The 27,859-nt window shown below is 42.6% G+C and overlaps 4 protein-coding genes and 1 pseudogene across 5 annotated transcripts in view; 3 read left to right on the top strand and 2 right to left on the bottom strand.

The window, feature by feature from the left end:
- Positions 1–539: 539 nt before the first annotated feature.
- On the top strand, positions 540–6,989 carry LOC130107756 (chymotrypsin-C-like). Its single transcript, XM_056274493.1, has 8 exons — positions 540–608; positions 903–991; positions 2,131–2,228; positions 3,832–3,954; positions 4,243–4,379; positions 4,923–5,068; positions 6,541–6,693; positions 6,900–6,989. Exons 1-8 carry the CDS (start codon positions 569–571, stop codon positions 6,915–6,917), a joined length of 804 nt encoding a protein of 267 aa, XP_056130468.1. The 5' UTR covers positions 540–568; the 3' UTR covers positions 6,918–6,989.
- Positions 6,990–7,739: 750 nt separating this feature from the next.
- LOC130107758 (chymotrypsin-like elastase family member 2A) lies at positions 7,740–13,986 on the top strand. The gene is made up of 8 exons (XM_056274495.1): positions 7,740–7,779; positions 8,418–8,506; positions 10,638–10,735; positions 11,179–11,301; positions 11,530–11,666; positions 12,856–13,001; positions 13,669–13,821; positions 13,928–13,986. The coding sequence occupies exons 1-8, from the start codon at positions 7,740–7,742 to the stop codon at positions 13,943–13,945; spliced, it is 804 nt and encodes a 267-aa protein (XP_056130470.1). The 3' UTR covers positions 13,946–13,986.
- Positions 13,987–14,868: 882 nt separating this feature from the next.
- Positions 14,869–20,375, bottom strand: tmem51a (transmembrane protein 51a). 2 transcript variants are annotated; one of them, XM_056274491.1, is made up of 3 exons: positions 20,230–20,375; positions 17,908–18,426; positions 14,869–17,606 (listed from the first exon to the last, which is right to left on the bottom strand). In XM_056274491.1, the coding sequence occupies exons 2-3, from the start codon at positions 18,366–18,368 to the stop codon at positions 17,192–17,194; spliced, it is 876 nt and encodes a 291-aa protein (XP_056130466.1). In that variant the 5' UTR covers positions 18,369–18,426; positions 20,230–20,375; the 3' UTR covers positions 14,869–17,191. The 2 variants fall into 2 exon arrangements, with proteins under 2 accessions (XP_056130466.1, XP_056130467.1); XM_056274492.1 differs by lacking the exon at positions 20,230–20,375 and adding an exon at positions 18,650–18,872.
- Positions 20,376–23,101: 2,726 nt separating this feature from the next.
- On the top strand, positions 23,102–24,964 carry LOC130129691 (uncharacterized; annotated as a pseudogene).
- Positions 24,965–26,389: 1,425 nt separating this feature from the next.
- Positions 26,390–27,859, bottom strand: part of kazna (kazrin, periplakin interacting protein a) — a 223,144-nt gene continuing 221,674 nt past the window's right edge. The window contains exon 16 of the mRNA XM_056274020.1: positions 26,390–27,609. Coding sequence (XP_056129995.1) covers positions 27,451–27,609 — 159 coding nt within the window. The 3' untranslated portion in view covers positions 26,390–27,450. The remainder of the gene's footprint in view (positions 27,610–27,859) is intronic.

Raw genomic sequence — 27,859 nt, 5'->3', positions numbered from 1 at the left:
AAAAGACATGCATGTTAGGGTTAATACTCCTGTCTGTGCCCCTGACCAAGGCAATGGAAAGAAGAACTGGAGTTGGTCCCTGGGCACTGCATGGCGGTTGCCCACTGCTCCTAGCTACACAGCTAGGATGGGTTAAATGCAGAGAAAGAATTGCCCCACGGGGATTAATAAAAGTAGTAAAAAAAAAAGTTATGCTGAATATGAACAGAAACCACCCTTCTATCAACCTACAAGAGTATATGATTTATGAACTGATTACGGAAATTTACTTTTTACTCCTAGTCTGCAAAATACTAGTCATGTTTCTCATTGATGGAACCCAGAAACATTCAAAACACCATGCTTTCATAAGCAGTGGGAATATCCTGCTATTAAACATATGTTTAGTTCCTACTTTCATTAAGTCAATATTACACTTCAAACAGGACAACGTATTCTTTTTTTTTCTTTCCTAGTTTGGATTCCCACCCAGCTCCACCCCATGTCAACCTCGTCAAAACACAGTTTCCCAAGAATTTGAATGGTATAAATATGCAGGGGTCTTTCTTTAAACCGTGAAGATACAGCCATGATGAGGTTTGTCGTCCTTGTTGCCCTTGTTGTTGGCGGTAAGGACATCTCTAATAATAAGAATATCATGCAAAAATAAAGAAGTGCTATGGCAATTCCTCAGGGAAATCCTACTGTACCTTGCTAAACCTTAGAAAATTATCTTATCAAAACATATTTCTGTTTTTGTTTTTGTTTTTTGAACAAAGTCCAGGCAAGAGTTATGAGTTATGGGCAAAAAACTGTTGTCACTGTTTTCTAACATGCAGCTCTGATACAGCAGTCTTGTTGCACATTTACCATTGTAAATTATATTCTCGTCTCTTGGTCTGTCTTCCCATCTTTTCTCCCAGCTTATGGATGTGGTCTGCCCACCTTCCCCCCTGTGGTGACCAGGGTGGTCGGAGGACAGGATGTCAGGCCTCACAGCTGGCCCTGGCAGGTAAAACCCAACATCTGCACAGTCCTGCAGATACAAAAAGAAAAAACAAATACATAAAAAGCACATTGAATGTGATGCTGAATGAGGAAGGTGAGGAAAACCTATAGGTCCAAAACTAAATTCTAATTTTAAGTGTCCAAACTAGAAGAATGAATTTGTATGAGCATTAATAGTATGACTGAATTATTGTATGTTGGTATGTTACATGTATGGTCTTAGGTGTCTCTCAGGCGCCTCATATTCTCATTCATACTAGCAGCACTTGAACTGACTGCACTCGCTTCTTTTAATAAATCCCACTCCATAGCATTATAACCAAAGGTCAATATGACTATCCATGCTGCTTTTGTGGAAAACGTATGTGTTTCAGACAGAGGTGGGAAATAACGAAGTACAAATATCTGTATTTTACTTGAATATTTATTTTTCTGACAACTTTTTACTTTTACTCCCTACATTTTAACACAAATTTCTGTACTTTCTACTCCTTACATTTTCAAAACAGGCTTGTTACTTTAGTTTTAATGCATTTGGGGGGAATTATTATTATTAACATTATAACCCTGTAGACTCATAAGTCGGTCTCTAAACGCTTAGTGGAGATGATCTCAGATAGTCTCGCGATACCAGATGGATGTAATTTTATTTGAAGTTGGAATGGTTAAGATAACAGTAAAGCTGAACAATTTGGGGAAAAAAGGACTATACCGGTGTTGTTGCATGTTTTTTTTTTTAATTCATAATTTCAGGGGACAGACCTATCATAAAATGATCTACTTCTCTGGCTAATATTCACGGTGCCTTGGTGGAAGTCATGGACATTTGAATTCATAAAATTATCTTTTCACCAAGGACTATTTTCGGGCTAGACTTTTCAAATTAATCTGTGCCTTCAACTAAATTAAAACACAGTGATAATGTAACTTCGACTAAAAATAAAGGTGACATGGGGAAATAGCTGAGCCTGTACTTTTTACTTTTATACTTTGAGTACATTTCAGAGCCTGTACTTTTTACTTTCAACTTGAGTAAAGAAGTTGAGTCAGTACTTCTACTTTTACCAGAGTCTATTTTTACACAAGTATCTGTACTTCTACTTGAGCAAAAAATGTGTGTACTTTTGCCACCTCTGGTTTCAGATCTCTCTGCAGTACAACAGGCAGGGCCAGTGGAGACACACCTGTGGAGGTACTCTGATATCTGACCAGTGGGTTGTGACTGCTGCCCACTGCATCAGGTAAGACACAGCTTCCCCACACACAAACTACATGATGCATTGATTCATGATGGACCATCCAGGGTTGCCAACTCTCAGGCATCTGGTGTGAATCTGATGCTTTCAGGCTCTGTCTCACACTGTCGTGACACCAAGCCAAAGCTCACACCGAAACACTGCAACAGCAAAAGAGATTAACAGCTGAATGTGAAAGTCTTTCTGGTATAGTAATAGTTAAACCAAGCAAACAACTTTGACTCTAGAAGACAGCTGGATGGTTCAAAACTGGGTCTTTTATGTGGGTGTTTCCATGGAGATGCATCTTAAATTGCTGTCTGATTGGTGCACGATACTTATCTCCGTGTTGAATAAATGCTCTGTAAACAGCCAGCTAGTTTACGTTAGCTGTACCTTAAGTGCATGGCATGCACACATGCACAAAATGTCATTTCGTCCAGGTTACCAAAGTTGCCAACTCTGTCTATGCACCACGGCAAAACTGCCTTCAGAACTCCATCAATATTCTGATGAATTTAAAATCTACACTCCTGCAGATCGGCGTTTTTGTTGACTTTATTGACACCAGTGGTGACACTGGTTACTGCAGTATGCTGGTGTTTGACCACACACAAGTCCTGGAGATCCATTCAAACTGAAATGAAACACAGTTAACCACTGCTTTCACATCAGCATTTTTCTCATCATTATAAAAAAAAAAGAAAAAAAAAGACAGAAAAAACATGAATCTGAGTTTTAGCTCTTCATGTTGTAGTATTTGTTGGTGAAGTTCCTCGACCAGCTCGGTCTACTACCCTGGAAAAGTTCCACATGCTACGATAGTAATTATTGAAATGAGTATCACGTGTTCATGATTTAGATATATTTGTGGATAGGCTATTGTCTTAGAAAAGTTTAAAAAATACTTTGAATAAAGATGTTTTGGATTCTGGCCTTACATTTTCAAGTGAGTAGTGGCATAGTGGCACTTGTCTCTGGAATGTCTCAGGAATAAGCAACAATCCCTTGATTCAAGTTCCACCATTTCCAAGTGTCAAGTTGTTCAGTTTCATGTTATTCAAGAATATTTTTGGAATGAGCTGATTTGCATTGGTGCTGGACTGAAGAACAAAAGCAAAAAAGTTTCTCGTTTGAGTCTCGTTCAAGTCTAATGAGTCTCACACAGTTGGACTCTATTAGATTTCAAGGTTCATTGAGAGGGACATATTTTTACATTATAAAATATGCAAAAAAAATCAGTTTTTACAAATTATCCTTTTTTCATAGTGTCTTAAAATTGCAGTTTTCACAAAGAAAATAAAAAAGGGGAAAAAAGCCTCTGATTAGTTCCCAATGCAGTTTAACACATTTGTTGTACTGTATCGTATATTTTTTAAACAAGTGACAGAAAAAAAAACATCACACCGCTGGTAGATGATTTTGCTTAATTAAAGAAACAAGAAGTTGAAACAAGTTAATTTGCAGCGGCCGTGAGTGAAGTCACCTCGGTACTAGACTCCTGACTAGGCCTGCTAGCTCAAAGAGCTGCAGGTCATGAGGGAGTTTGCTGTCAGCAAGATTCTGTTAAATGAACATCGGCCATTGCTCTATACTTTCCCCATTACAGCAGTGGCAAGGAGTACAGGGTGGTCATGGGAAAACACAACCTGACCGCGACCGAGGAAGGTGTTGTGTTTGCAAGCCCGGCCAACATTATTGTGCATGAGAAGTGGAACCCATTCTTCATCCGGTAACAGATGTCTTTACCCAACACACGCTTTAGCCTTTGAATGTAAAGACTGTGTAAAGAAAGAGTTACTCTCTATGAACTCAATAACAGCGCAGTTTTACAAAATTGACTTGGTTATAATAACACGTGTTGTTTTAGCCAAAATTCAGATTGCATAATACTTTGCATTTGCACAATACTGATTTTCACATTAGTTGGTGCACTGTGGCTGTAACTGGTTTGTGTGTTTGTGTGTGTGTGTGTGTGTGTGTGTGTGTGTGTGTGTGTGTGTGTGTGTGCCCTCTCCAGTAATGACATTTCCCTGATCAAGCTCGCATCCCCTGTCACCTTTTCTGACACCGTCATGGCTGCCTGCCTTCCTGCAGCTGGCTTCATCCTTCCCAATGCTGAGTCCTGCTTTGTCACTGGATGGGGACGCCTCTCCAGTGAGTACCCACAGACCTTTCCCCCTTGACTACAAATTTACATGTTCATCTTTTGGTAACTGTCAACATATATTTATATATATATATATATATATATATACTATATATATACACACACATACACACACACATATATATATACATATTATATATATATACACACACACACACACATATATATATATATATATATATATATATAATCCTGTACTGTCTCTCAGCATGTATAAAGACAGTAATGTATGAATTTAAAAAAAAAGAAGAGAGAAATAAAGAAAGATCCCTATCTCTGTGGTTACCACAAGAGGGGGCATAGTAACTGATGCAGCATTGCTAGCTTTTCTGCACAGCAGGAACATGTCTTTGAATCAATTAAATTTATTGCTTCAAAGTGACAAATTCCATGGATAATTACAATGCAATTCATTAGAATTTTTAAAATATGCAATAAGAATTACAATGTGAATTTAGTCTCACTCTCTGTGTTTGAGAATACTTTTAATTACTTGAATTGACCTTCTCTCCACTTTCCACTCTACATAGCTGGAGGACCTATTGCTGAAATCCTGCAGCAAGCTCTGCTGCCCGTGGTGGACCACGCCACCTGCTCCAGGCTTGACTGGTGGGGGCCTCAGGTGAAGGACACAATGGTCTGTGCCGGTGGAGACGGAGTGGTTTCTGGATGCAACGTGAGTGCAAAATATAAAACATATACTGTTCATCACAACCTTACAGTGGGATGAGTTGAATTCAAAAGCATGTGCATTGGGAATATGGTCACATAGTAGTTAATTTAGTTAACGGTGTTGATATGAGATGCATACGTTGGATCACCTGAGAGGATTTTCTAGTTGAGACACGTATATCAAGCACAGGCCACAAGCAGTGTTCAAAAATAGCTTTGAAGGCATTGAGTGTGTCTACACACAGAAATCATCTTACTTGGCGTCCGGGTGGTGTGGCGGTCTATTCTGTTGCCTACCAACACGGGGATCAGCGGTTCGAATCCCTGTGTTACCTCCGGGTTGGTCAGGCGTCTCTACAGACACAATTGGCCGTGTCTGCGGGTGGGAAGCCAGATGTTGGTATGTGTCCTGGTCGCTGCACTAGCGCCTCCTCTGGTCAGTCGGGGCGCCTGTTTGGGGGGGAGGGGGAACTGGGGGGAATAACGTGATCCTCCCACGCGCTACGTCCCTCTGGTGAAACTCCTCACTGTCAGGTGAAAAGAAGTGCTGGCGACTCCACATGTATGGAGGAGGCATGTGGTAGTCTGCAGCCCTCCCCGGGCGGCAGAGGGGAAGGATCAGCGACCGGGATGGATCGGAAGAGTGGGTAATTGGCCAGGTACAATTGGGGAGAAATAAAAAAAAAAGAAAGAAATAATCTGACTTTCTCATATCTCAGTTTAAAGATGCTATCCGAAATTGCACTTGAACCCAAACTGTATATTTCTGCGATGGGAATAACAATAAACCAAAGCAAGCTAAACAAATTCAAAAATAGAAAGGTAGCGGATACAAAGGACATTTACCATCAACTACCATTTTCAAATACCCTTATTAGAGCTCATTCTCTGGGATTGCTGTATTGTTTGCTTAGGGACTGTGAGTACAAGCAGAGTCTTTTGGGTGTAGGGCATTAAACAATAACCAAAATATCTCAGCTGGCCCGACACCTGTGTTTCTGCATGCAGAAATCTGGGGAGTGGGCTCGCTGTGAGTCATTTCCTTTGTTTCAATCAGCACCATTCAACAGCCCCGGCTGGTGTTTACTAGTTAGATTAGATATTACACATATCACCTTTCACATTTGGAGCAAGCTTTGTGTGTGTGCCGCCATATGTTACAGTGACTGTAATGTACACCCTAACCAACAGACTATTCCCATATTTTACAATGGAAACGAAACACAAGTTGCTGGAAGAAACAGCACATGGGAAATTCTTGCCTTTCATACTCAGACTTCTAATAAGAGAGATATAAGATAGTAATCTGAGCAATGTTATGTTATAGGTTATGGCACCTACACGAACCAACAACTGCAATTATTAGTTTATCTGTGTAGTAGCTGAATATCACTCTAAAGGCAGTTCAAACATCTGAAGTTATTGGTTGTAAAATGTGTTTAACTGTTCGTTTGGTTTCTTTCCTATATTCATCAGGGAGACTCCGGCGGTCCTCTTAACTGCCAGAACACGAATGGTGTCTGGGAGGTCCACGGTATCGTCAGCTTCGGCTCTGGGCTCAGTTGCAACTTCCCCAAGAAGCCCACCGTCTTCACCCAAGTCAGCTCCTACATTGACTGGATAAGCGCTGTAAGTCTTTCAGCCACTTTCACTTTCACTTTCACACATCTTTGAGATGCCACCAGTTGCAGATATGCATGCTCTTCATTGATCAGATGGGTGACTACAATACTGAAGAATGTTGATAAATTATAGAAAAATTTTAATTGACCCCAGTCCCACTGGTTTTGTGCATTGATCAAAATTGTTTCTAATGTTATTGATCTTCTTCACAGAAAATGGTCACCTATTAGAGGCATCGTCTCTTGAGATAGAGGCTTCAAGTTGGAGGTACTTTCTAAGAATAAATCAAATAAAAACACTGATATATGATTGTGCCTTTCATTCCTTCATTATGTGTTTCATAGCAGTTCAAAACTATGCATTGCAAATGCTTCTACGCATGCTCAATAATCCAGGTAAGAAAATTCAAGAAAGGTGAATCGGTTCATCTGGACACAATGTTTATATATAGAGAGAAACATTTCATCACACATCTAAATGACCTCTTCAGTCTCAACTGACTGCAGGGATAACTCATCTGCAGGGATACAGTTGAGACTGAAGAGGTCATTTAGATTTGTGATGAAATGTTTCTCTCTATATATAAACGTTGTGTCCAGATGAACTGATTCAACTTTCTCTGATATGCATTGCAAAGTAGTGAATTTTCATGTGAAGCAAGAAAACACACATCGAGAATGAATCGAAAAAACAAACACATCCTTAGATTTTTTGAGTAATGAGACAAAGGTCAACCAATTGATGTGATCCAGACCAGGAAGGCAGTGACACCACCAACAACAACAACAACAACCACAACAACAATAACAACAACAACCAGTCAGTTTGATTCATAGAAGTTAATCTGTCACCTCTAGAGGTTTTACAACCACAACTGGTTAAAAAATGAAGGAGAACTTCTGTTGGGACAGGAACAGTGATGGGAAAATGTTATCATTGAGCACATGCTGTTGGCCTTCAGGCACCAGCCAGTCAGTTTTCCCAGAACAGACATCCGCATCCTACAGTATAAATACCAGTGACTCCTGAATACCAGATTGGGACGTACAGTCATGGAGAGGTTTGTGATTTTTGCCATCGTGGTAGCTACCGGTGAGTGGGTTTTGACTTGATGTGAATGAAAACAATTACAGAACAGGCTAAATTACACTAAAATATAGCAACACTTGAGAGAAAGTGCAAGTAACTGCTAATAAGTGAGACTGCTAATGTCTGAATGTCATTGTGACAATTTGAAGCGTTTAACCTTGACTCAAACCCAAAAGGTTCCTGCTGGCAAATAACTCAACAGCCGCTGGTTGCTTTGGTCTGGTGATGTGATTGATTGACAGCTGTTGTGTACTTCGAATTTACAACTTCTGTTAACATTTTTAATGACTATTCTGGAAATAATAGCTCGTTGTTCTGTTGCTAGAGGAAGACCTCGCTTGTTTCTGGGATTTTGTTGCAAGACAGCATATGTGATTCATAGCAGTGCATGTGTTCTAATAGTATGAGGGATAAAAAGGGCTATAAAAGCAATATCAATACCAATATTAAACATATACCAAGTAATCTCAAAGTTCTGCCCTATTCATATATGGTCTACTTTTAACATACAACTGATGTGGGTTATTGCTTTTGCAAGACTGTTACGACCTCTTTCTTACTTCATCGTGACTGTTATAATCTAATGTGATGAATTGCTAAAAATGTCCATGGTTCGTCTTATAATGTCAACTCTGTCCCAGCCTATGGATGCGGTCTGCCCACCTTCGCCCCTGTGGTGACCAGGGTGGTTGCAGGAGAGGATGCCAGGCCTCACAGCTGGCCCTGGCAGGTACCATTCTGTTCCAATTTAGACTCTACACTCAGCCGATCACTATATGACAGCATGTCTACCATACTTTCTTTCTTTCTTCCTCTTCAGACATCATAGATTAGTGACATTAACTTGGCTGCAGAATAATGATATGGAGTAGCGGAGGATAATTCACTACTGCATTTATACTTTCTAGCAAATTAGTAACTCTATCATATTTCAGTTTTTCTTTGAGCTTACTCATATTCAGTCACAGAGACAAGACATGGTGTGAGGGGAAGTACTGGTTCCTCTTTATATCATACATATGAAATGATGAATTTAAGATAAAGGCTTTTCCATCCAAAGTGGGTATTTAAATTATTGTAATGACGACTGTCAGTTTGGCAGGCCATTTTATCATTCATTCATTTTAAGGCACTAGTCACTAGTACTGATTCTTTAAACACTAGTCGTTGTTCTGACCGTCACTAGTCACTATTGTAAAGTCACTGGTTGCTAAAAATTAGATACTAGCTCTATAAGAATAAGCACTCATTACTAATTTGATTATGACATGTCACTTTTCTCTTTTACGAGTAACAAGTCAATAAACACTAGTTATTTTACTTTAGTTACTAGAGCCTAATTTAAAGGCACTATAGTCACTATTAAATTGTGACTAGGAAAATACCAAGCTGCTTATCAATTAAACCTTACGAGGCGTCACATATTGGAAATAAACCTTTAACGTCTTGTCTCTAATTAGACAGCACTCGTTAATCCAGGTCTACTAGTCATTATATATTAGTTAATAGTAACCTTTCATCCATGACTCGCTGACATTCTGAATTTCACTTGTCACAGTTACATTGTTACTAGTTGCTATTCAGTGTTGACAAGTAGCTTTTTAATCGGATCTAGTTTCTATTCCAAATAAAGATATTATGTTTTTACCTGACATATTGGTGACATGGTGGTGCAGTGGTTAGCGCTGTTGCCTCACGGCAATAAGGTCCTAGGTTCGAACCCCAGGGTTGTCTAACCTTGGGAGGTCATTCCAGGTCCTTTCTGTGTGGAGTTTGCATGTTCTCCCCATGTCTGCGGCAGGTTTTCTCTGGGTGATCTGGTTTCCCCTACCATCAAAAAGACATGCATGTCAGGGTTAATACTCCTGTCTGTACCCCTGACCGAGGCATGGCAAGAAGAACTGGAATTGGTCCCCGGGCACCACACAGCAGCTGCCCACTGCTCCTAGCTACACAGCTAGGATGGGTTAAATGCAGAGGAAGAATTTCCGCACGGGGATCAATAAGTAGTCAAATTTTAAAAAAAAATTTTTTAAGACTAGTGGATTCATATGACTAGTCTTAACCAGATGTTGATAGCAAAATTTCCGACTTGACCAGTCAAATTGAAAAAGATGATGGTGTCAGATAGAATAGCAACTAAACTACCAGGCTTTCTCAAAAGCACTAGTAGCAGTGGAAAATCCACTAGTGATTACTGGAATAGCAACTACCATAGATATACTGTTACTGGTGACTAAAATGTCATTACTAGTAGAATTAGTCTGAGACAAGTAAAAATGTATTTTTAGACCTAGTATCCATTTCTTAACTAGAAAGTTTAAAAAGTGACAAGAAACAGCAAGAATAGGAAATAAGTATGTAATACTGGTATGTCTTGTTTTTTTATTCCAAGCCTAATCACCTTAGCCACCCTTCTTATGGTGGGTTGCATTTCGCTGGTGGACTATGGGCCGTTCAGGCACGAGTCAAAAACTAGTACTTATTTTTCAAAACACTTTCACTATTGTTAAGTTACTAGTTGTTAACAAAAATATATACACTATTAAAATGGTGACTAATACTTTTAAATATAGTTACTGGTGAATCAAACAGAATAACTAGTGTTTACTGAATTGTTGCTTATAAAAGAGAAAATTGACATGTTATAATCAAATTTGTAACTGGTCTTTATTCTAATATCTAATTTTTGGCTACTAGTTCCTTTACAATAGTGACTAGTGACAGTCAGAATAGTGACTAGTGTTTAAAGAATAAGTACTAGTGTCTAGTCTATAGGGACTAGTGCCGTAAAATTAATGATACATATGAAGCTGTAGTGAAGCCGGTTCCGCTCCTTTTTTTTTTTCTTTTCTGCACAGATCTCTCTCCAGTCGGACAGCAGTGGGCGCTGGAGGCACGTCTGTGGGGGCTCCCTCATCTCTCCTGACTGGGTCCTCACTGCTGCCCACTGCATGAAGTACGCATACCTGGACACTGGGGAACAGACTCGCGATATCAGCACGACGCACAGTTAAAAGATAAATGATACAGTATGGCATGTTGTCTGTAGTAGGACTGCAGAAGCAGGTGTGCGTCTGGCACTTGGTAATTAAAAGTCTTGATTCTGCAGATGGACTAAGAAAATACGCTGAAAAAATATACAGATTCTTTAACTTAGGGCAATTACTTTTTAATGAGCAATCAAAACATGCCCTGTAACGTGACATGACATCGTAGAGCATATATTACCCTTGCAGAACGATCCTCTGTTTGCTACTGACCATAACTTAAAACAATGTTAAAAGGCTTTCTGAATGAGTGAATGAGTGAGTGAGTGAATGAGTGAATGAATGAGTGAATGAATGACTGAACACATTTGATACCGCTGTTTATAACAACATTTTTACTGCCACCCTACAGTAAGCACTACAGGTACAGAGTGGAACTGGGCAAGCATAACCTTAAAACAGCTGAGGAGGGCTCCCTCAGGCTGAGGGCAGCCAAAATCATCCCCCACGAGGACTACAACACCATGCTGAGCCGGTGAGCGCTGTACCATAATCATTATCCCATAAGACCAAGTCAGCCACACAGTGTGAAGGACGGAGTCTTTGATCCAAGTGTCATGGTTCGGTGATTGGTTAATTTATTTCTTAAATCTTATTTGGGAAATTGTGGAGGTCACCAACATTAAAACATAAACTGCACAAAAAGACTTTCATTATCGTCTTTGAAATGTTGTTATTTACCCTTTCTTTTTTTTTTTTGCAGCAACGACATTGCCTTGATCAAGCTTTCCTCTCCTGTCACCTTCTCTGACACCATCATGCCTGCATGCTTGCCCGATTCTGGCTTCATCCTGCCCCATGGTGCCCCCTGCTACGTCACTGGCTGGGGACGACTCTCCAGTGAGTTCGGATGAATCTACAAAAACTTGATATATATTATTTCCACTTTGGAATACCACTTTGGCGGCTCGGTGGCGCAGTGGTTAGCGCAGTCGCCTCACAGCAAGAAGGTCCTGGGTTTGAGCCCTGGGGTCGTCCAACCTTGGGGGATCATCCCGGGTCGTCCTGTGTGTGGAATTTGCATGTTCTCCATGTGTTTGCGTGGGTTTCCTCCGGGTGCTCTAGTTTCCCCCCACAGTCCAAAGACATGTAAGTCAGGTTAATCGGCCGTACTAAATTGTCCCTAGGTGTGTGTGTGTGTGTGTGTGTGTGTGTGTGTGTGTGTGTGTGTGTGTGTGTGTGTGTGTGTGTGTGTGTGTGTGTGTGTGTGTGTGTGTGTGTGTGTGTGTGTGTGTGTGTGTGTGTGTGTTTGTGCCCTGTGAGGGCCTGGCAGCCTGTCCAGGGTGGCTCCCCGCCTGCCACCCAATGACTGCTGGGATAGGCTCCAGCATCCCCGCGACCTGAGAGCAGGATAAGCGGCTTGGATAATGGATGGATGGAATTCCACTTACACAACTTTCTGTACAAGAGGACCTCGTATCGGATTGGTTGGTGATTATAGGTTATTAGCATGGAATGAACACAACACTATTATGGGTTCAGTTCCCACTGGAGAAACCACATATGCCAACACTGTGTACTTTTGCATTCTAAGCATTAAGCTAATGCTCTTATCCCGAGTGTCCTACAGTTAGTGTGACAGTAGAATAAGCTTCAACTGCTATGTCACCAATGCTAAAAGCAAAACATAGCAAGTACTGTCAATGAGCAGAAACAAAACGGTGCAACAGTATAAAAAAATGGTATAGTAACATGAATACCCTTCAATAATGATAATAATAATCATGTCCTCTTTATGTACACTATGAACAGATACGACAATAATATTAAACACTGTCAATAAACATGTCTTGCCTGTAAAAATCAACTACAAAAATCCTACCAAACAGAATAATCAACCACAATCTACAATGAATTATAAGAGCATGCATTTTAAATGAGGTCCACATCTAGCATTTGTTGCATGTCTTTTCTTTCTCTCTACTAAATGCGCTCATCCTGCAAACCTGAATCTCTTCCGTTGCTGTCCTCCTGCTAAACTTTGCTCATCTTCTTCCCGACCCAAGTTGAGTCTGTCTGCTCCCTACAGCGAGCGGTCCCATGTCTGTCATCCTGCAGCAGGCTCTGCTGCCCGTGGTGGACCATGACACCTGTTCACAGGAAGACTGGTGGAGCCTCCTGGCCACTGACAAGATGGTCTGCGCAGGAGGAGATGGCATTAAAGCAGGCTGTAATGTAAGTTGATATGTGAAATAGCGCTCCTTCGATTTTTTGAGAATTGTTCAGTGGAGTTTTTGTTGCCTATTGTGCCTGGAGAAAAGGATGTAGTGTGGTGATGGTGTGGTTACTGTGATTGTAACCACAGAGCTCCTGGTGACCATATGGCAAAATGTAGTAATATGTCTTTGTATGTTCTGTTTATCTGTCAATATGCTATCAGTGTTCTGTATTGTACATATACAAGGTTTCATTCTAAAATGCTATATCTAAATTTTGGGAAAAGTCATCTAATGTTAGTTGCGCAACATCACTATTCAAAATTCAACTGGTTCTGTTATCTGCATAGCTTTTTTCTTTCATTGATCACAATGTCTAGTGACTTCTGTGCTCATTTAAGGACAGTTTTGAAGGGCTAACGACATTTTTCTATTTGCAATAACTCATTTTTTAAACACACTACTACTACAACTACTACTACTACTAATAATAATAATAATAACAATGATAAACAATAATATTCCTGTTACCTCCATAATAAGGGATTGGAGGAATGGATAAAACCTCAAAAGAAGCCAATTTCATAACTTGGCAATGAAACTACACCCTACAGAAGCCCAGATTCTTGAAGTTAGCCACAGTAGTTTGGAAAATCTCCCACTCACTTTGGTCGGCTGACCTACAGGGAGACTCTGGTGGACCACTGAACTGCCAGAACCCAGATGGCTCCTGGGACGTCCATGGTGTGGTGAGCTTCGGCTCCGGTCAGAGCTGCAACGTCCTCCAAAAGCCAACAGTCTTGACACAAGTCAGTTCGTATATTGGCTGGATCAACAGGGTGAGGAACATTTTTATTGCATAAGGATCTTGACTGCACAACAACACAAGAGGACACAAAAAGGCAGTGCACTGTAATTCAGTTTTAACACTCTCCTTTCCTACAGATGGTGACCACCAACTGAGGAAACTGTTCTACGATAAACTAACAATAAAAAGGTTTTTATTTGTCCCGTGTGGTTTTCTTCTTTGATGGTTTCAATTCAACGAGGTATAAGAAAACTGTGATTGTGTGTCCAGTGACATAAACCATATTTACTGCTGTCCCTTGGATACTTAACTAACTAGCCTTAAAGGGAAATTTCAGCGATTAAGTCCTCACCGTGTACGTGGATGATGATGATGATGATGATGACCGTGTATGATGGCGAAATCGGCGTTCTCCTGCTCAGTCTTTCCTACACGTACCAGAGTGCATTGCGTGGTAATTCTGTCTCGTCGTCCATAAAATCCTCTGCGTAGTGTTGTGGGACATCGTTTTCACCATCGAAAACGTAATTTATCCGAGATAACGATAATGATTTTTTTTTAAACAGCGCGTTTAGACCAGATTTGAATATTAGAAAGAAGCGTTTCCGGCTGTCAAATGACGTCAGCATACGTCACGGAAAGACTGCCGCCCCAGAGACGCAGATTCAACTGCAGATGTTTTTTTTTCATGAGCAATCCCTGTCACGGATAGACAGAGATAGGGTTGAAAATTTAGTGCCTTTTCCCTTTAAAAGGCTTAAGAGATTTGAGATTGAAAAAAAAAAACCTATCAGTTAATGGTATACTAGTGAAAATAAATGTCACCCAACCACAAACCTGTGCGTCACTTGCACCTTCAAACCAGTGGGGGAATTCAGCTGCTGAGCAGAGGCTTCATTCTGTTACTAGCATATAAAAATTCCTGTGAAAAGTAATGACTAACAGAGTCGGTTTCCTGGATCCTGAACACAGAAACGCTTGGAAATAAAAGGTGTATCCTTTCTACAAGAATCTGCAGAGCGTTACTGCCAAACAAAATGTAATAAAAAAAGTTACTAGTCTGTCCTATTCTGCATTTAATATAACATTAACTAAGAGTTGGTGAACATTAACAAAGAATGTATAAAGTACAGATGTCATTGAAATCTTCTGCACATTACAGTATAAATCTGTCAACTACTAACTGAACTATGACGTGCAAATACTTAAACCACACCTAAATATATTTCTGCAAGGATGTGATAGCAAATTGGTAAACATCTGTTTATTTCTCACAAACTATTCATGAGATTACTGTTAGTTTTCATGACTCAAAGATGTCCAATTTCAACATGAACATATTATAACTGTCATACAAAAGCATTGTTTCACAGTATATAAAAGAAATATAAAGTTAATCATATAAAAAGTAAATAAAACTAGGAACAATATGTTTCAAATGGAGACAATTGTAAGTAAAAGGCCAAAGAGAGATGAGTGCTGAGGAAAAACGCCCCATTTCAGCAATGAAAACTATTCTTGACAACATAGTAAAAAAAGAAAAAGAAAAAGAAAAGATGGTCATGACTGATCCAGTGCAAAACTACACTGGCTGTGTCCACAGTACTGAACATGGCAAATATTAACACAGAATGAACACAACGAAAACATGAAGATGTAGTACTTGCAAATTTCAACAACCAAAGTAAAGGAGATCATCTGCCTTCTACTTGGTAATAAAGTCTACAATACTGTAGTGTTTTGTTTTTATGAAATGGATTCTATAACTTTTCAGCCAACACTTCAATATAGTGAATCTGATCAGAAAAGGCAGTGATGAAAATCCCTCTTATGCCACGATACAAAACAAGAAGCGACTGCAGAAAAATAGTCAACATTAACAGCACTCAAAAATGGCATTTGCAACTAATTTTTCTTCAACTTTCAGCTGTGCACATTAACACAAGACTGGCTTCATCGCTGAAGGGAAAGAACATATGTTGGAAAGGCATCTAGACAAAAGTGCAGGCTGAGGGACCTCAAACCAGTTTCCTGGGTAAAGCCCCAGGCTGTTATTTATTTTTTTTCATAGCATAGTCAAAGTGAAGGGACTTTGCTGTGAGTCAAACTGTGGTCAGGAGAGCAGTGGCGACTGAATGAGCTTGCAACAGTTGCCATTATCTGCGGCCCAGCTGCTGAGTGAAAGAGTCTTTCTGTTGCTCATCTCAGACAAGTACAAAAAAAAAAAAAAACAGACCACACTGCTGCCTTAACAGCTTAGTCCCCTTTCACCATAGCTACCACAGAAAGGTCTCCAGCTATTCACAGGGCCCTGGCCTCTAGCATCTCCTCGGCACTCTCTCTCAGACCTCCAGACAAAGTAGCAAAGCTGCAGTAAAGTTCTGAATCAGTCATAAGGTCTCTCCTAAATGTCACCGGCAGAATAGGACGGTTACAATTCTGAGCGGAAAAGAATATTGCGTCTTGATGCCAAACTTAGAAATCAGTGGTCACTACTGTTCCTGTTTTGGAAGGACTTCCACTGAAGCAACAACTCAAAGCAGGATAAATTGCTTACTGATTCAGCACAAGCTCCTCTACTTCCAGAGGATGAACACCCTCATCATGAACACCATGGAATTACTATGACCAGGATACATGAAACTCAGGTGTAACGCACTCATTCGCATGCAAACACGTGTGCTCAAACACACACACTGAATTCAGACACTGTCAAACTTTTGCTTTTACTCAATCAGAGTGCCAGGGGGGCTAAACAGCCAGAAAGACATTTTGCAAATTTTCTAAAGTTATCCAAAAAAGTACACCACACACTCCCACTCTCTGGAGTCTTTTCATATGCTTGTTAAACCAGTATGGGCAGGAGTAATAGACTCATCAGTTTCCCAGAATGGAGAAACTGGCCATAACGTAACCCTTTCATTAGAACAAGCGATTCAGAATTATATCTAAGTGTGTAAACACAAACCCTAACCAAACCCCCCTGGCTACCACTCATGATTTGTGCACTGCCAACTCATCCATACAAACGGCGCACTCAAATTAGGACATGTACAGATACTGCATTAAATCAGAGATTCTTTGACAGAGAACACAATTATATTTGGTCTGTGCTTTTTCTCCAGTGTGCAGTGTCAGCTGCTGATTGCTTGGATGCGATTCGACACAGTAAGCCGATTCCCAGGAACTTCTTTCGGCAAAATCGGCACCTTCTCAGTGCTTCGGAGTGTCGTGGCTCCAAACTCAGAGGTATTGTCCACAAAAAAAGTGCCACTGAGAAGGTTCTGTGGGGAAACATATATCAAGTCCAATCCCTATGTGCACACACAACACAGCAGGTCCACAAAAAGGTGGTCATGTTGGGCTCCAGTCATAGTGATACCACGCTTTAACCAGTAGTCTCAAAGCGGGGGCACCTTATCGTCGTACTGAGGTGGCGGGGTCAATGGTTCAAGGCTAATTCCAGCCGTCGACTGCGAATTATCTGCACTTTTCATAGGCAGTTTCTCTGATTTAATCCTGCGGATCTTGAGGGGGAGGAGCTTGCGGACAGTTTTCCCTCCTCTGCGATTGGACGCGGAGGAAGCAGAAGTGGCGTTGGCAGCTGAAACAGAAGCAGGTACGGGCTGCGATACAGCTTGAGTTACCTCTGGACCCTCGAACTCATACCGGATCCCATCAACCTGGATGAGGTCTTCGTAGGAGGGCAGCTGGGAGGAGCTGTGGTGCAGGTTGCTCAAGCGGACGGGGTATTGTCCGCTGCCCACTGCTTCTTCATAAGTGGGGACCGCATACCGCTGGGCTCGCTCCTCAGCACTGTAAGTGTTTGAGGAAACATGTAGCTATAAATTATAGTAATTACATGATCATGCATGAATCAACAAAAAAAAATTATTGCTACAGCTAAAAAGTGGGTTAATACATAATCATTGCTGCATCCATGTCAGAAACATTGCCATAAAAGTTTAGCACTTTAGTATCAAGTCAGAATTGATTGAGCCTTAAATTAATGGGTAAAGTAAAGAGATAAGAGCATTAGATCCAGAGATAAAACTAGAATATCTGTGCTGACAGGCTGTCAACTGTGGACAGCAAGTCAAGCCATTGGTTGACTCACGTTTCACTTTCCTCTTGCTCTACGTTTGTGACTCCTCCTACTTCCTGGTTCTGGGCCTCCTGGTGCCTTTGCTGCTCGCGCTGTTTGTTCCTCATCCCCAAACACAGGGACAGCAGCAGCATCACCACACCAGAGCCCACCAACACAAAGGCCACCGAGGACACTTTATTTCGATTGTCTGGTCTTCCTCCGCTCCCAGTAGTGCCCCCTCCTCCTCCTCCTGAACCGCTACCGTTATTCCCGGTCATGTCCGCAGGTACTACGCTCCACACGATCATGACAATGCCCAGGGCCACTAGCCCCACTCCAAGGGCACAAAGTGCATACTGGGAACCCGAGTTTCCACTGCCGCTGCTGCTGCTGTTGGAGTTGTGGTAGTAGTTGTTGTTGTTGTTGTTGACGTTGTTGTCATTGTTGCCCCTGCTGCTTGAAGATGGAGGCAAATCCTCGGCGGAGGGCATTTTCGTCTAGCCCACAACTGGGGGGTCAGCAAAGTGGCACCGCTTCAAAAGTCAAAGACTGAGTGGGAGAAAGGCATGTAGTGTCAATTATACAAAGAGAAATGTGTAACAGCAAATATTATGATAACATTTTAACATAATGCCATTAAAACCTAAGACACATGTCAGATAAAGTTAAAACAAAACATAAAGCCCACGGCATTTGCAAAATTGCTTCAGTTTTCTCCCCCCTGTTTTAAAACCTCACAGGTGTTTTGGCACCTAGCAAAGAAGACTGTTACCTTGTGCCTGTGTGCTGGTATGAAAAATAACATGTTCTCTGCCACTACATTCACCAAGACCGAGATCTCATACGTCAAGCTGCTAGTGTCTCCCCGGTGCGTTTGGTCCGAGCACAATCAGTTTTGCTGCGTAAAAAAATACCCTGGAGACTCCGACGTGATGGGTGTGCTTTTAAAATGAGATAGTACACGTGCCCTGCTGACTGAACACCACCACACCACCACAATGGACGACTGTTACCTGTTACCCAATGAAAAGATGGAAGCTGTTTTATGACTAACAGTCAGTCGAGGGCTACTGTAAAACGGGCCATTTTTGGCATGTTACGCTATGTTCACGCATTTGCCACATTGTCACATTCTCCATGGGGCACAACGCCCTTGCGACTATCAAATACCCCTACTGTCAGGGTATTAGTACAAACCAGCACATGGGGACCACATCGACATGTGTCGCTGAGGCGACAGAAGTGTTGCCCAAAGCAACACAAGATAGGGCTTCTTACACGCGACAGAACACGCTCACATCCTTCCCTTTTAGATGACAACTCGATGAAGATCAACGTGTATGTGCGATTTCTCTGCTGATAAAGTCTCGGACCGATTCCACAATGTCCACTTGTAACGCTGATAAAAGCACATCACCGGCGATCTAGCAGTTTACTAGAGTGTCTGTGTCCAAACTTTGTTAAGTGCTTTCTGCGTAATCATGCTCTGACTTGTTTAAAGTGGAAAGAACAGATTGAAACGAGGCTGGTAAACGCTTCCTTGATTCAGATATATCCTCCCTACAACTATGTTTGGTATGAGACTTTGACTCCGCCTTCTTTGAAACAACTGGACACACACACAGGGTCACTGCATTATACACTGGCCTCTACTAATTTATAGCCCCCCGTGGCCCAGATTCAACACTGCCGGGTACAGACAGTCGAGAGTGTGGGAAATATCAGAATGTTACAGACCCCTACAGGCCTACAACTTGCTCAATAACTTCGTTACGGTTTCAATGTGGCACATATTTTGCAAGCAGGGCAGTGACAGGCTTGGTCCTAAATCTCGCATTCCATATAACATTGTATACCATGCGACGTGTGTGTGTGTGTGCGTGCGTGCGTGCGTGCATGTGTGTGTGTTGAGGATAACGTAGTTCCCCTGTTTTTGAACGTTGCCACGAACTGGAACGGAGTAGAGCTGCACCTCAATGAATAAAGTGTTTCGCTTTGTCTTCTTTTTTCAGGGGTTATCGGGTCAAAACATCGTGCAGTGTTGTGATAGACAGCAAGACAGTAAAGCTATTGAAATCAGCAATGGACATTATCCGGTCATACATTTATATATGTAAAAAAAAAACAACAAAGACACTGTTTACGTGTTTAAACAACGAGCGAGGTTTCTGCTTGACCGGCTGCGCAGTACAGTCGGCCTCATCGTCAGCGCATCAACAAATAAAACTTGTGTGAAAGCTGAAACGTGTGGGCACAACACGCGCCACCCACGGCACCCCACCATTACCTCGAGATTTCAAGGGGTGTGGACTACATGAATCAAGCGACGAGTGTGTATATTGTCGGCCTTACCTTGGGTATATGTACTTTTACAAGTTCCGGAATAAGTTTGGGGAATGCCACGTCCCTCCTCAAATATCGAAGGCTAGTTCTCTCTTTACCAACAACGCCTCGGTGGACGCGATCCACATCTCTTCAATTTTGAGAGAGAATTTCCCAGCTCGAAACAGGAACTCCCCCCCCCCTTTTTTTTCTTTCTCCCTTCCCTCCAACAGATGAGTCGCTGCAGACGGGGGCATTTCCAGAGTTAACCCCTTCACCACCAGCCTCGACAATAAAATACCCCTTCTGATGGTGATATCATTGCAAACCGCGCAGTCCCCAACTGACAGGGACTGATAGAGAGACGGGGGGGGGAGGGAGAGAGAGAGAGAGAGAGAGAGAGAGAGAGAGAGAGAGAGAGAGAGAGAGAGAGAGAGAGAGAGAGAGAGAGAGAGAGAGAGAGAGAGAGAGAGAGAGAGAGAGAGAGAGAGAGAGAGAGAGAGAGCCTTTTGTGATTACTGACGTTACGAGCAACATATCCCTGCTGTCACGCGCAAACACACATGGGGCAGATGAATGAAAGCTCACGTCCCGTTATCGACTCAAATTGTCCTAAAGTAAACGTGCAAGATTGCATCTTCGACAGCCTGGACATTTCAGATCAATGTGCTCTTTAGTCCGTTTCTTTTCTATAAATAGGTTATCATGTGACATCACAGAGCAAGCCCTATCAGCTATGTGCTTCTTTTGGGGCAATTTAGCGCTAGTCATGGAACCGCCGAAAGTGTAGTGAAAGAGATCAACAATTAATATTTGTGAGAACCAATTTGAGTTTTTAACCATGCCAGTAAAGATACTTTATCAAAATGAGGACATTTTATGCCAGCTCTTACTTCTTTGAGAGTTAGATTTAGGATGACTCAGGGTTAGGGTTGACATACCTGTGGAGGCATGGAGATGTTTAGGAGAGATGAGCTTTTAACTTGATTGTTTTAACAAAATCATGGAAAGTGAGGATGCCTGAGGAGTGGAAAAGAAATACACTGGTACCAGTTTTCAAGAATAAGGGTGCTGTGCAGAGCTGCAGCACCTAGTTGATCAGCCACAGCATGAAGACATGGGAAAGAGTAGTGGAAGCTAGGTTAAGAAGAGAACAGATTGTTAGCGAGTAGCAGTATGGTTTCATGCCACGAAAGAGTGCTACAGATGTGACGTTTTCTTTAAAAATGTTGATGGATAAGTATAGAGAAGGTCAGAAGGAGCTATATGTTGTTTTGTTTTTTGTTTTTTGTGGATTTTTCCTCCGGGTGCTCCGGTTTCGTCCCACAGTCCAAAGACATGTAGATTAGGTGAATTGGCTGTACTAAATTGTCCCTAGGTGTGAATGTGTGTGTGTGTGTGTGTGTGTGTGTGTGTGTGTGTGTGTGTGTGTGTGTGTGTGTGTGTGTGTGTGTGTGTGTGTGTGTGTCTGTGTGTGTGTGTGTATGTGTCTGTGTGTGTGTGTGTGTGTGTGTGTCTGTGTGTGTGTGTGTGTGTGTCTGTGTGTGAGCCCTGTGATGGCCTGTCGGCTTGTCCAGAGTGTCTCCCCCTCTGCCACTCAATGACTGCTGGGATAGGCTCCAGCATCCCCGTGACACTGAGAGCAGGATAAGCGGTTTGGATAATGGATGGATGGATGGATGAATATGACAGGGTACCAAGAGAGGAGGTGTGGTATTGTATGAGGAAGTCTGGAGTGGCAGAGAAGTATGTAAGAATGGTGCAGGATATGTATGAAGGCAATGTGACAGTGGTGAGGTGTGTGGTAGGAATGATGGATGGGTTCAAGGTAGAGATGGGATTACACCAAGTATCAGCTCTGAGCCCATTCTTGTTTGTAATGGTGATGGACAGGTTGATGTACGAGATCAGGCAGAAGTCTCCTTGGATTATCATGTGCGCGGATGACATTGTGATCTGTAGGGAGAGTAGGGTGCAGGTTGACGATAGCCTGGAGAGGTGGATGTATGCACTGGAGACAAGGGGAACGAAAGTCAGTAGGAGCAAGACGGATACATATGCATGAACAAGAGGGAGGACAGCAGAATGGTGAGGATGCAAGAAGTAGAGGTGATAAAGGTGGGTGAGTTTAAATACTTGGGATCAACTGTTCAAAGTAACGGCGAGTGTGGAGGAGAGGTGAAGAAGAGAGTGCAGGCATGGTATGGGTGGATAAGAGTGTCAGGAGTGATTTGCAACAGGAGGGTACCAGCAAGATTGAAAGGGAAGGTTTACAAGATAGTTGTGAGACCAGCTATGTTGTGTGGTTTGGAAACAGTGGCACTGATGGAAAGACAGGAGGCATAGCTGGAAGTGGCAGAGTTGAAGATGCTAAGGTTTCTGTTGGGAGTGATGAAGGACATGATTAGGAATGAGAATATTACAGGGATAGCTCAGGCTGGACGGTTTGGAGACAAAACAAGAGAGGCAAGACTGAGATGGTTTGGACATTTGTGGAGGAAAGATGCTGGGTATATTGGGAGAAGGATGGTGAATATGGAGCTGCCAGGCAAGAGGAAAAGAGGAAGGTCAAAGAGTAGGTTTATGGATGTGGTGAGGGAGGACATGCAGGTGGCTGGCAAGACAGAGGAAGATGTAGAGGACAAGAAGAGATAGAAACGGATCATTCGCTGTGGCGACCCCTAACGGGAGCAGCCAGAGGAAGAAGAAGACTCAGGTTTAGGGTTAAATTTAGAATTATCATTCGGTTAAGGTTAGGGCAAGGGTTAAGGTTTGAAATGTAGAAGTTAAGATTAGGGTTAGGGGTTAGGGAATTAATGTAGTCGATGAGGATCCTCACAAGTATAAAAAAAATTTGCATGGTATGTTTGAGAGAGAGAGAGAAAGAGAGAGACAGGTGCCCATGGGAAGGGACCAAGTGAACCAGTGCCCTGTAGTGCCCTGGCTTGAACCAGAACGGCCAGCCTGTAATTCAACCTGCTAATCTGTCAACTACCAAGACAAAATCTCACAGCAATATGTTAATAACCTCTATTTCTCTACTTCTCAGCAACCCAGCACCCCATTCAACATCAATGAACCCACACTCAAAGAGATTAAGGAGGTCATCAAGGAAGTCATCAAGTCGACAAGAACATCTTCAGCCCCAGGCTCGAGTGAAGTGCCGTGCAAGGTTTTCAAAAGGTGGTCCAGGCTTCTGGAATGCCTTTGGAAGATCTACAGGGTGATCTGGAAGAGGGGAATGGTGTCACAGCAGTGGAGATACGCAGAAGGCATGTGGATTCCTAAAGAAGAGAATGCAAGCAACATTGAGCAATTTAAGATGATCTCACTCCTCAGTGTGGAATGTAAGATCTTCTTCAAGATTGTTGCCAATCACCTCACGAGATTTCTCCTGAAGAACTCTTACATAGACACCTCAGTGCAGAAGGGAGGAGTCCCTGGTGTTCCAGGATGCATAGGGCACACAGGCGTGGTAACCCAACTGATCAGAGAGGTGTGAGAAAGCAGGGGAGATCTGGCAGTGCTGTGGCTGGACCTTGCTAATGCCTACGGATTGATTCCACACAAGCTGGTAGAATTGGGCCTGATCAGAAACCACATCCAGATCCAAAAGAAGATCCAAAACCTCATCCTCAATTATTGCCACAACTTTAGCCTGAGGGTGTCCTCTGGGACCTCAACATCAGGGTGGCATCGGCTAGAAAAGGGTATCATCACTGACTGCACAATGTCTTTGTCCCTGTTTGCACTGGCCATGCTTGTGAAGTCTGCGGAAATGGAGTGCAGAGATCCCTGGTCCAAATCTGGCACCCAACAACCCGAAGTCAGAGCATTCATTGATGACCTAATGGTAACAACTACATCAGTGTCTGGATGCAGGTGGCTCCTTCAAAGACTTGAACGGCTCATAACATTGGCAAGAATGAGCTTCAAGCCCACAAAATCCAGGTCTCTGGTCCTCAGGAAAGGAAGAGCAACCAACCAGTTAAGCTTCTCTTTGGGAGGCACCCAAATTCCATCTGTGACTGAAAAACCAGCCAAGAGCCTGGGTAAGATCTTCATCAGCAATCTGAAGGACACAGTGGCACGCCAGGCAAACAGTGACAACCTCAACACTTGGCTCTCCACAGATGACAAGTCAGGGCTTCCTGGAAAATTCAAGGCCTGGATATATCAACATGGAATCCTGTCTTGACTTCTCTGGCCACAGCTAATCCATGAAGCCCCAATTACCATCGTGGAGGGCTTTGAAATTAAGATCAGCCACTTCCTATGCAGGTGACTGGGCCTGCCACAGAGCCTAAACAGCATCGCCCTTTATGGGCATAACACCAAGCTACATCTTCCTCTCAGCAGTATGGCAGAGGAGTTCGAGGTCACCCGAGCCAGTGAAGTCCTGTTCTACCAAGATTTTGCTGACACCAAGGTCTCCTTTGTGGGTATCGAGGTCAGAACAGGAAGGAAGTGGCACGTGCAAGGAGGCAGTTGAGCAGGCAAGCAAGGTTGACGCAAGGTTGAAGCAAGGTTGCGGCACAGCATCCTGATGGGCACTGTGGCAACTGGTCGGGCCGGGCTCGGGAGCAACTCAAAACCATGCTACAGTAAAGCCCGAGGAATGGAGATGCAAAAGCTGAGCCAGGAGGAGGTATGTGCAGAGGTGAAGGAAACTTGCTATAGCAGAATAGTGGGTATGTGCAAGCAGGGGGCCTGTACAAAGTGGGAGCATACAACCAGCAGAAAGATTACTCAGGCAGAACTCTAGAAGGCGGAATCACACCGATTCAAGTTTTTGGTCCTCCCGAGCCCTTCCAACCTGTTCAGCTGGGGCCTGGTGGACTCACCTGCTTGCCAACTCTGCCAGAAAAGGGGATCCTTGGAGCAAACCCTGAGCTGCCGTCCAAAGGCCTTGGGAAAGGGGCAGTATCATTGGCACCATGACCAAGTTCTGTGGGCAGTAGCGAACATTATCTGCACTGGGATCAGCTACAGCAAGCAGCAACACCCAACAAAATGCACCATCAATTTGTTTGAGCAGGGGAGAAGCTCCAGTCCCAGCCAAGGGCCCAGGGTGGGTTGCTCGCAACAGCAAGGGACTGGTAGTTCCTGGTCGACCTAGGGAGACAACTGAGGTTCCCAGACACCATCACAGCTACCACACTCAGGCCAGATATGGTCCTGATGTCCGCGGCAACCAAGCAAGTTTTTTGCTAGAGCTAACTGTCCCCTGGGGAGATCGGAGGGAGGAGGCACAAGAAAGGAAGAGAGCCAGGTATGCAGATCTGATAGCTGAGTGTCAGAGGAATTGCTGGAGGCTCACTTTGAGCTGGTTGAAGTGGGCTGCATAGGCTTTGCAGACCTTTCTGTACATCGGGTCCTGGGACTCTTTAGGATTTGTGGGATGCAAAGAAGAAGAGCCATCAGGAACATTTTGGAAGCTGCGGAAAAGGCTTCCTGCTGGCTCTTGGTGAAGAGGGGTGACCCATGGCATAAGGCGCTACCTGGACTTAAGTCGGGGCTTGATCACCCCTGGTGTTGTCCCCCCGGCGAGGGTGTCTGATGTTAAGACCTGAAACACCTGATGATCCTGGGTTCATTACTGACGATGTGTCCAGGTTGCACCATATGGTTTATCAAAGAACTCAAGTACCATGTTATTGTCAAGGCAATGATGTATGGATCTTGTATTTGTGGAAATAATTTCCTGTATTGCATGACATCTGAAAGAGTGACTACAATAACGCATCCAACCATGTAAAATAATGCATCATTATTTGTCTTGGGCTGATGCTTGGCTACGATGCATGGGATTGCGCCACTGAACCTTCAAAGTAGTGAGATGTTCAGATTGTTTTTATCTCCCAACTTGTCTTTGCCCATCTCTTTTTCCTCCAGGTAACATCTCTACTATCCTTGACCACAAAGCTATGTCCCCTGTGACAAGCATCAGCCTTTATTGTTTTGTAGAATGTGTGAATGGTCAAGAAAGGTGTAGTCACAAGCTACATGTCAATGATTAGCCTTTATTATTATTATTATGGTAAACTGTGGGTGGATGATTGAAAAAGGTTTGGCCAGTTGCCTTGCTACTTACCTAGCAAAAGGTTGTCTCGGTCAGGGGTGTGCCATCCTTCAGTTAGTATGGGAAACAGTCATCATGAACCAGATGAGGAAGTTATATCAGGATTTTATGGTGTGGAGTCGTAAACACAGAGAACTAAGATGTCCAGCAGAAAGTAGCATATAATATGACTCTGGGAAAGGGTTGTCGTACTGACACATAATGACACCATACGTCCTCAGCCACTCCTACATTTAATCCATCTAATTAACTGTTCAAGACAGGGGCAACAGGTCAATGATATTTCAGACATCATCTTTATTTCATGAGCATCACTTTTGACCTATCACATCTTTGCATTCCCTTAACTTTTGCCCATGGACTTTTTTTTGGCAATAAAACTCCACCTAAATTCTTCTATGGCCTCATTTATGGATGAACCGGAAATATTTTTATTTCCATGTTTACTGAGCAATATCAAATGTTAGAGAAGGGTGCTGAGTGCTGACATTGTTTAGACACAACAGTGTTAATGTGCAAGCTGAAAATGACGACTAAACATACAGAATAACAGTTAAAACTCGGTTCAAGTTTTTTTTTTCTTATTCAGTGTCTTCAGCTAAGTTGACAAGGCATCACAGACAGCAGTTATTGAAAAAGAACTGACAGTTTCACTTTACATTGTTAGAAAATTATTTTTTGTTCATAACCTTTGCCCTGTTAGTTGAAGACAAATCACAACAGTACCCTGTATATACAAACAGTCTGTCCCTATATCTTTTGCTTTACCCTACAAAAACAGACCGATACTCAAGAGCCAGTAAACAAAAGCTAATTGTTGAGCCACTTTCTGGTTTACAAAGAGCTATCTAGACATAAGATAGAAAAATAAATCTTCGTTTAGCCTGACTAGCTCTCTGTTTCTTCACTCTTTCACTGGGGAGAAGGAAGTCAGTGCTCTGGAAAAAGGTCAAATACCACATGCTTCCCAGAAAGCACTAAAAGGTTTTTTATTAAACCAGGAAACCGATTGAAAAACGCTTCTCTCTAAAAAGTGCATTCTTTCCATTAAAGGCTCAGCTTTACAAAAATAAAAATCACTTGTCCATCTGCACATGGAAGACAAATGTCCATGATGTAGATATCCCATCATGAAACTGATGTCAGGTGTCTGTCCCACGCTTTTGGATTCACACGTTGGTGACCTCGATGCTGGCATAGCTACGGATCGGGCTCCCCTCCGTCCTGGGCGGCGTCTCATCTCGAGCCTCCCGAGGCAAGGAGCCGTAGCTGCTATGACAACTCAGGTCCCGTCCATTGCGGGTTTTGGGGCTGAATCCCAAAGGAGGCTGGGATGTGAGAAAAGTAAAAGAGCTGCTTTTGTTTCTGTTACACATATACTTCAACAATGGTCCTTTTCATCTTTTTAGCTATATGCATACAGACCAAAAGACTTATCGTCATGGTCAAGTAATGTCAATTTGCATTATTTTATAGAAAGAAAATGGGAAACATTCTATATTGCTCTAGTAAGAATGCAACTGACTGCAAAATGTCTTTATCTATCTATCTATCTATCTATCTATCTATCTATCTATC

The sequence above is a fragment of the Lampris incognitus genome, chromosome 2 (assembly GCF_029633865.1).
Source record: "Lampris incognitus isolate fLamInc1 chromosome 2, fLamInc1.hap2, whole genome shotgun sequence".
NCBI classification, from domain to species: Eukaryota; Metazoa; Chordata; class Actinopteri; order Lampriformes; family Lampridae; genus Lampris; species Lampris incognitus.
Note: the sequence above shows the minus strand (reverse complement) of the source record. Positions and strands in the feature narration are given on the sequence as shown.

Coding starts and splice junctions, on each gene's coding strand:
- LOC130107756 (XM_056274493.1), top strand. CDS start 569: ATGATGAGGTTTGTCGTCCTTGTTGCCCTTGTTGTTGGCG. Junction 3,955..4,242: donor TGGAACCCATTCTTCATCCG/GTAACAGATGTC, acceptor TGCCCTCTCCAG/TAATGACATTTCCCTGATCA. Junction 5,069..6,540: donor GAGTGGTTTCTGGATGCAAC/GTGAGTGCAAAA, acceptor TATATTCATCAG/GGAGACTCCGGCGGTCCTCT.
- LOC130107758 (XM_056274495.1), top strand. CDS start 7,740: ATGGAGAGGTTTGTGATTTTTGCCATCGTGGTAGCTACCG. Junction 8,507..10,637: donor CTCACAGCTGGCCCTGGCAG/GTACCATTCTGT, acceptor TTTTCTGCACAG/ATCTCTCTCCAGTCGGACAG. Junction 13,002..13,668: donor GCATTAAAGCAGGCTGTAAT/GTAAGTTGATAT, acceptor GCTGACCTACAG/GGAGACTCTGGTGGACCACT.
- tmem51a (XM_056274491.1), bottom strand. CDS start 18,368: ATGCCCTCCGCCGAGGATTTGCCTCCATCTTCAAGCAGCAGGGGCAAC. Junction 17,607..17,907: donor GAGCAAGAGGAAAGTGAAAC/GTGAGTCAACCA, acceptor AAACACTTACAG/TGCTGAGGAGCGAGCCCAGC.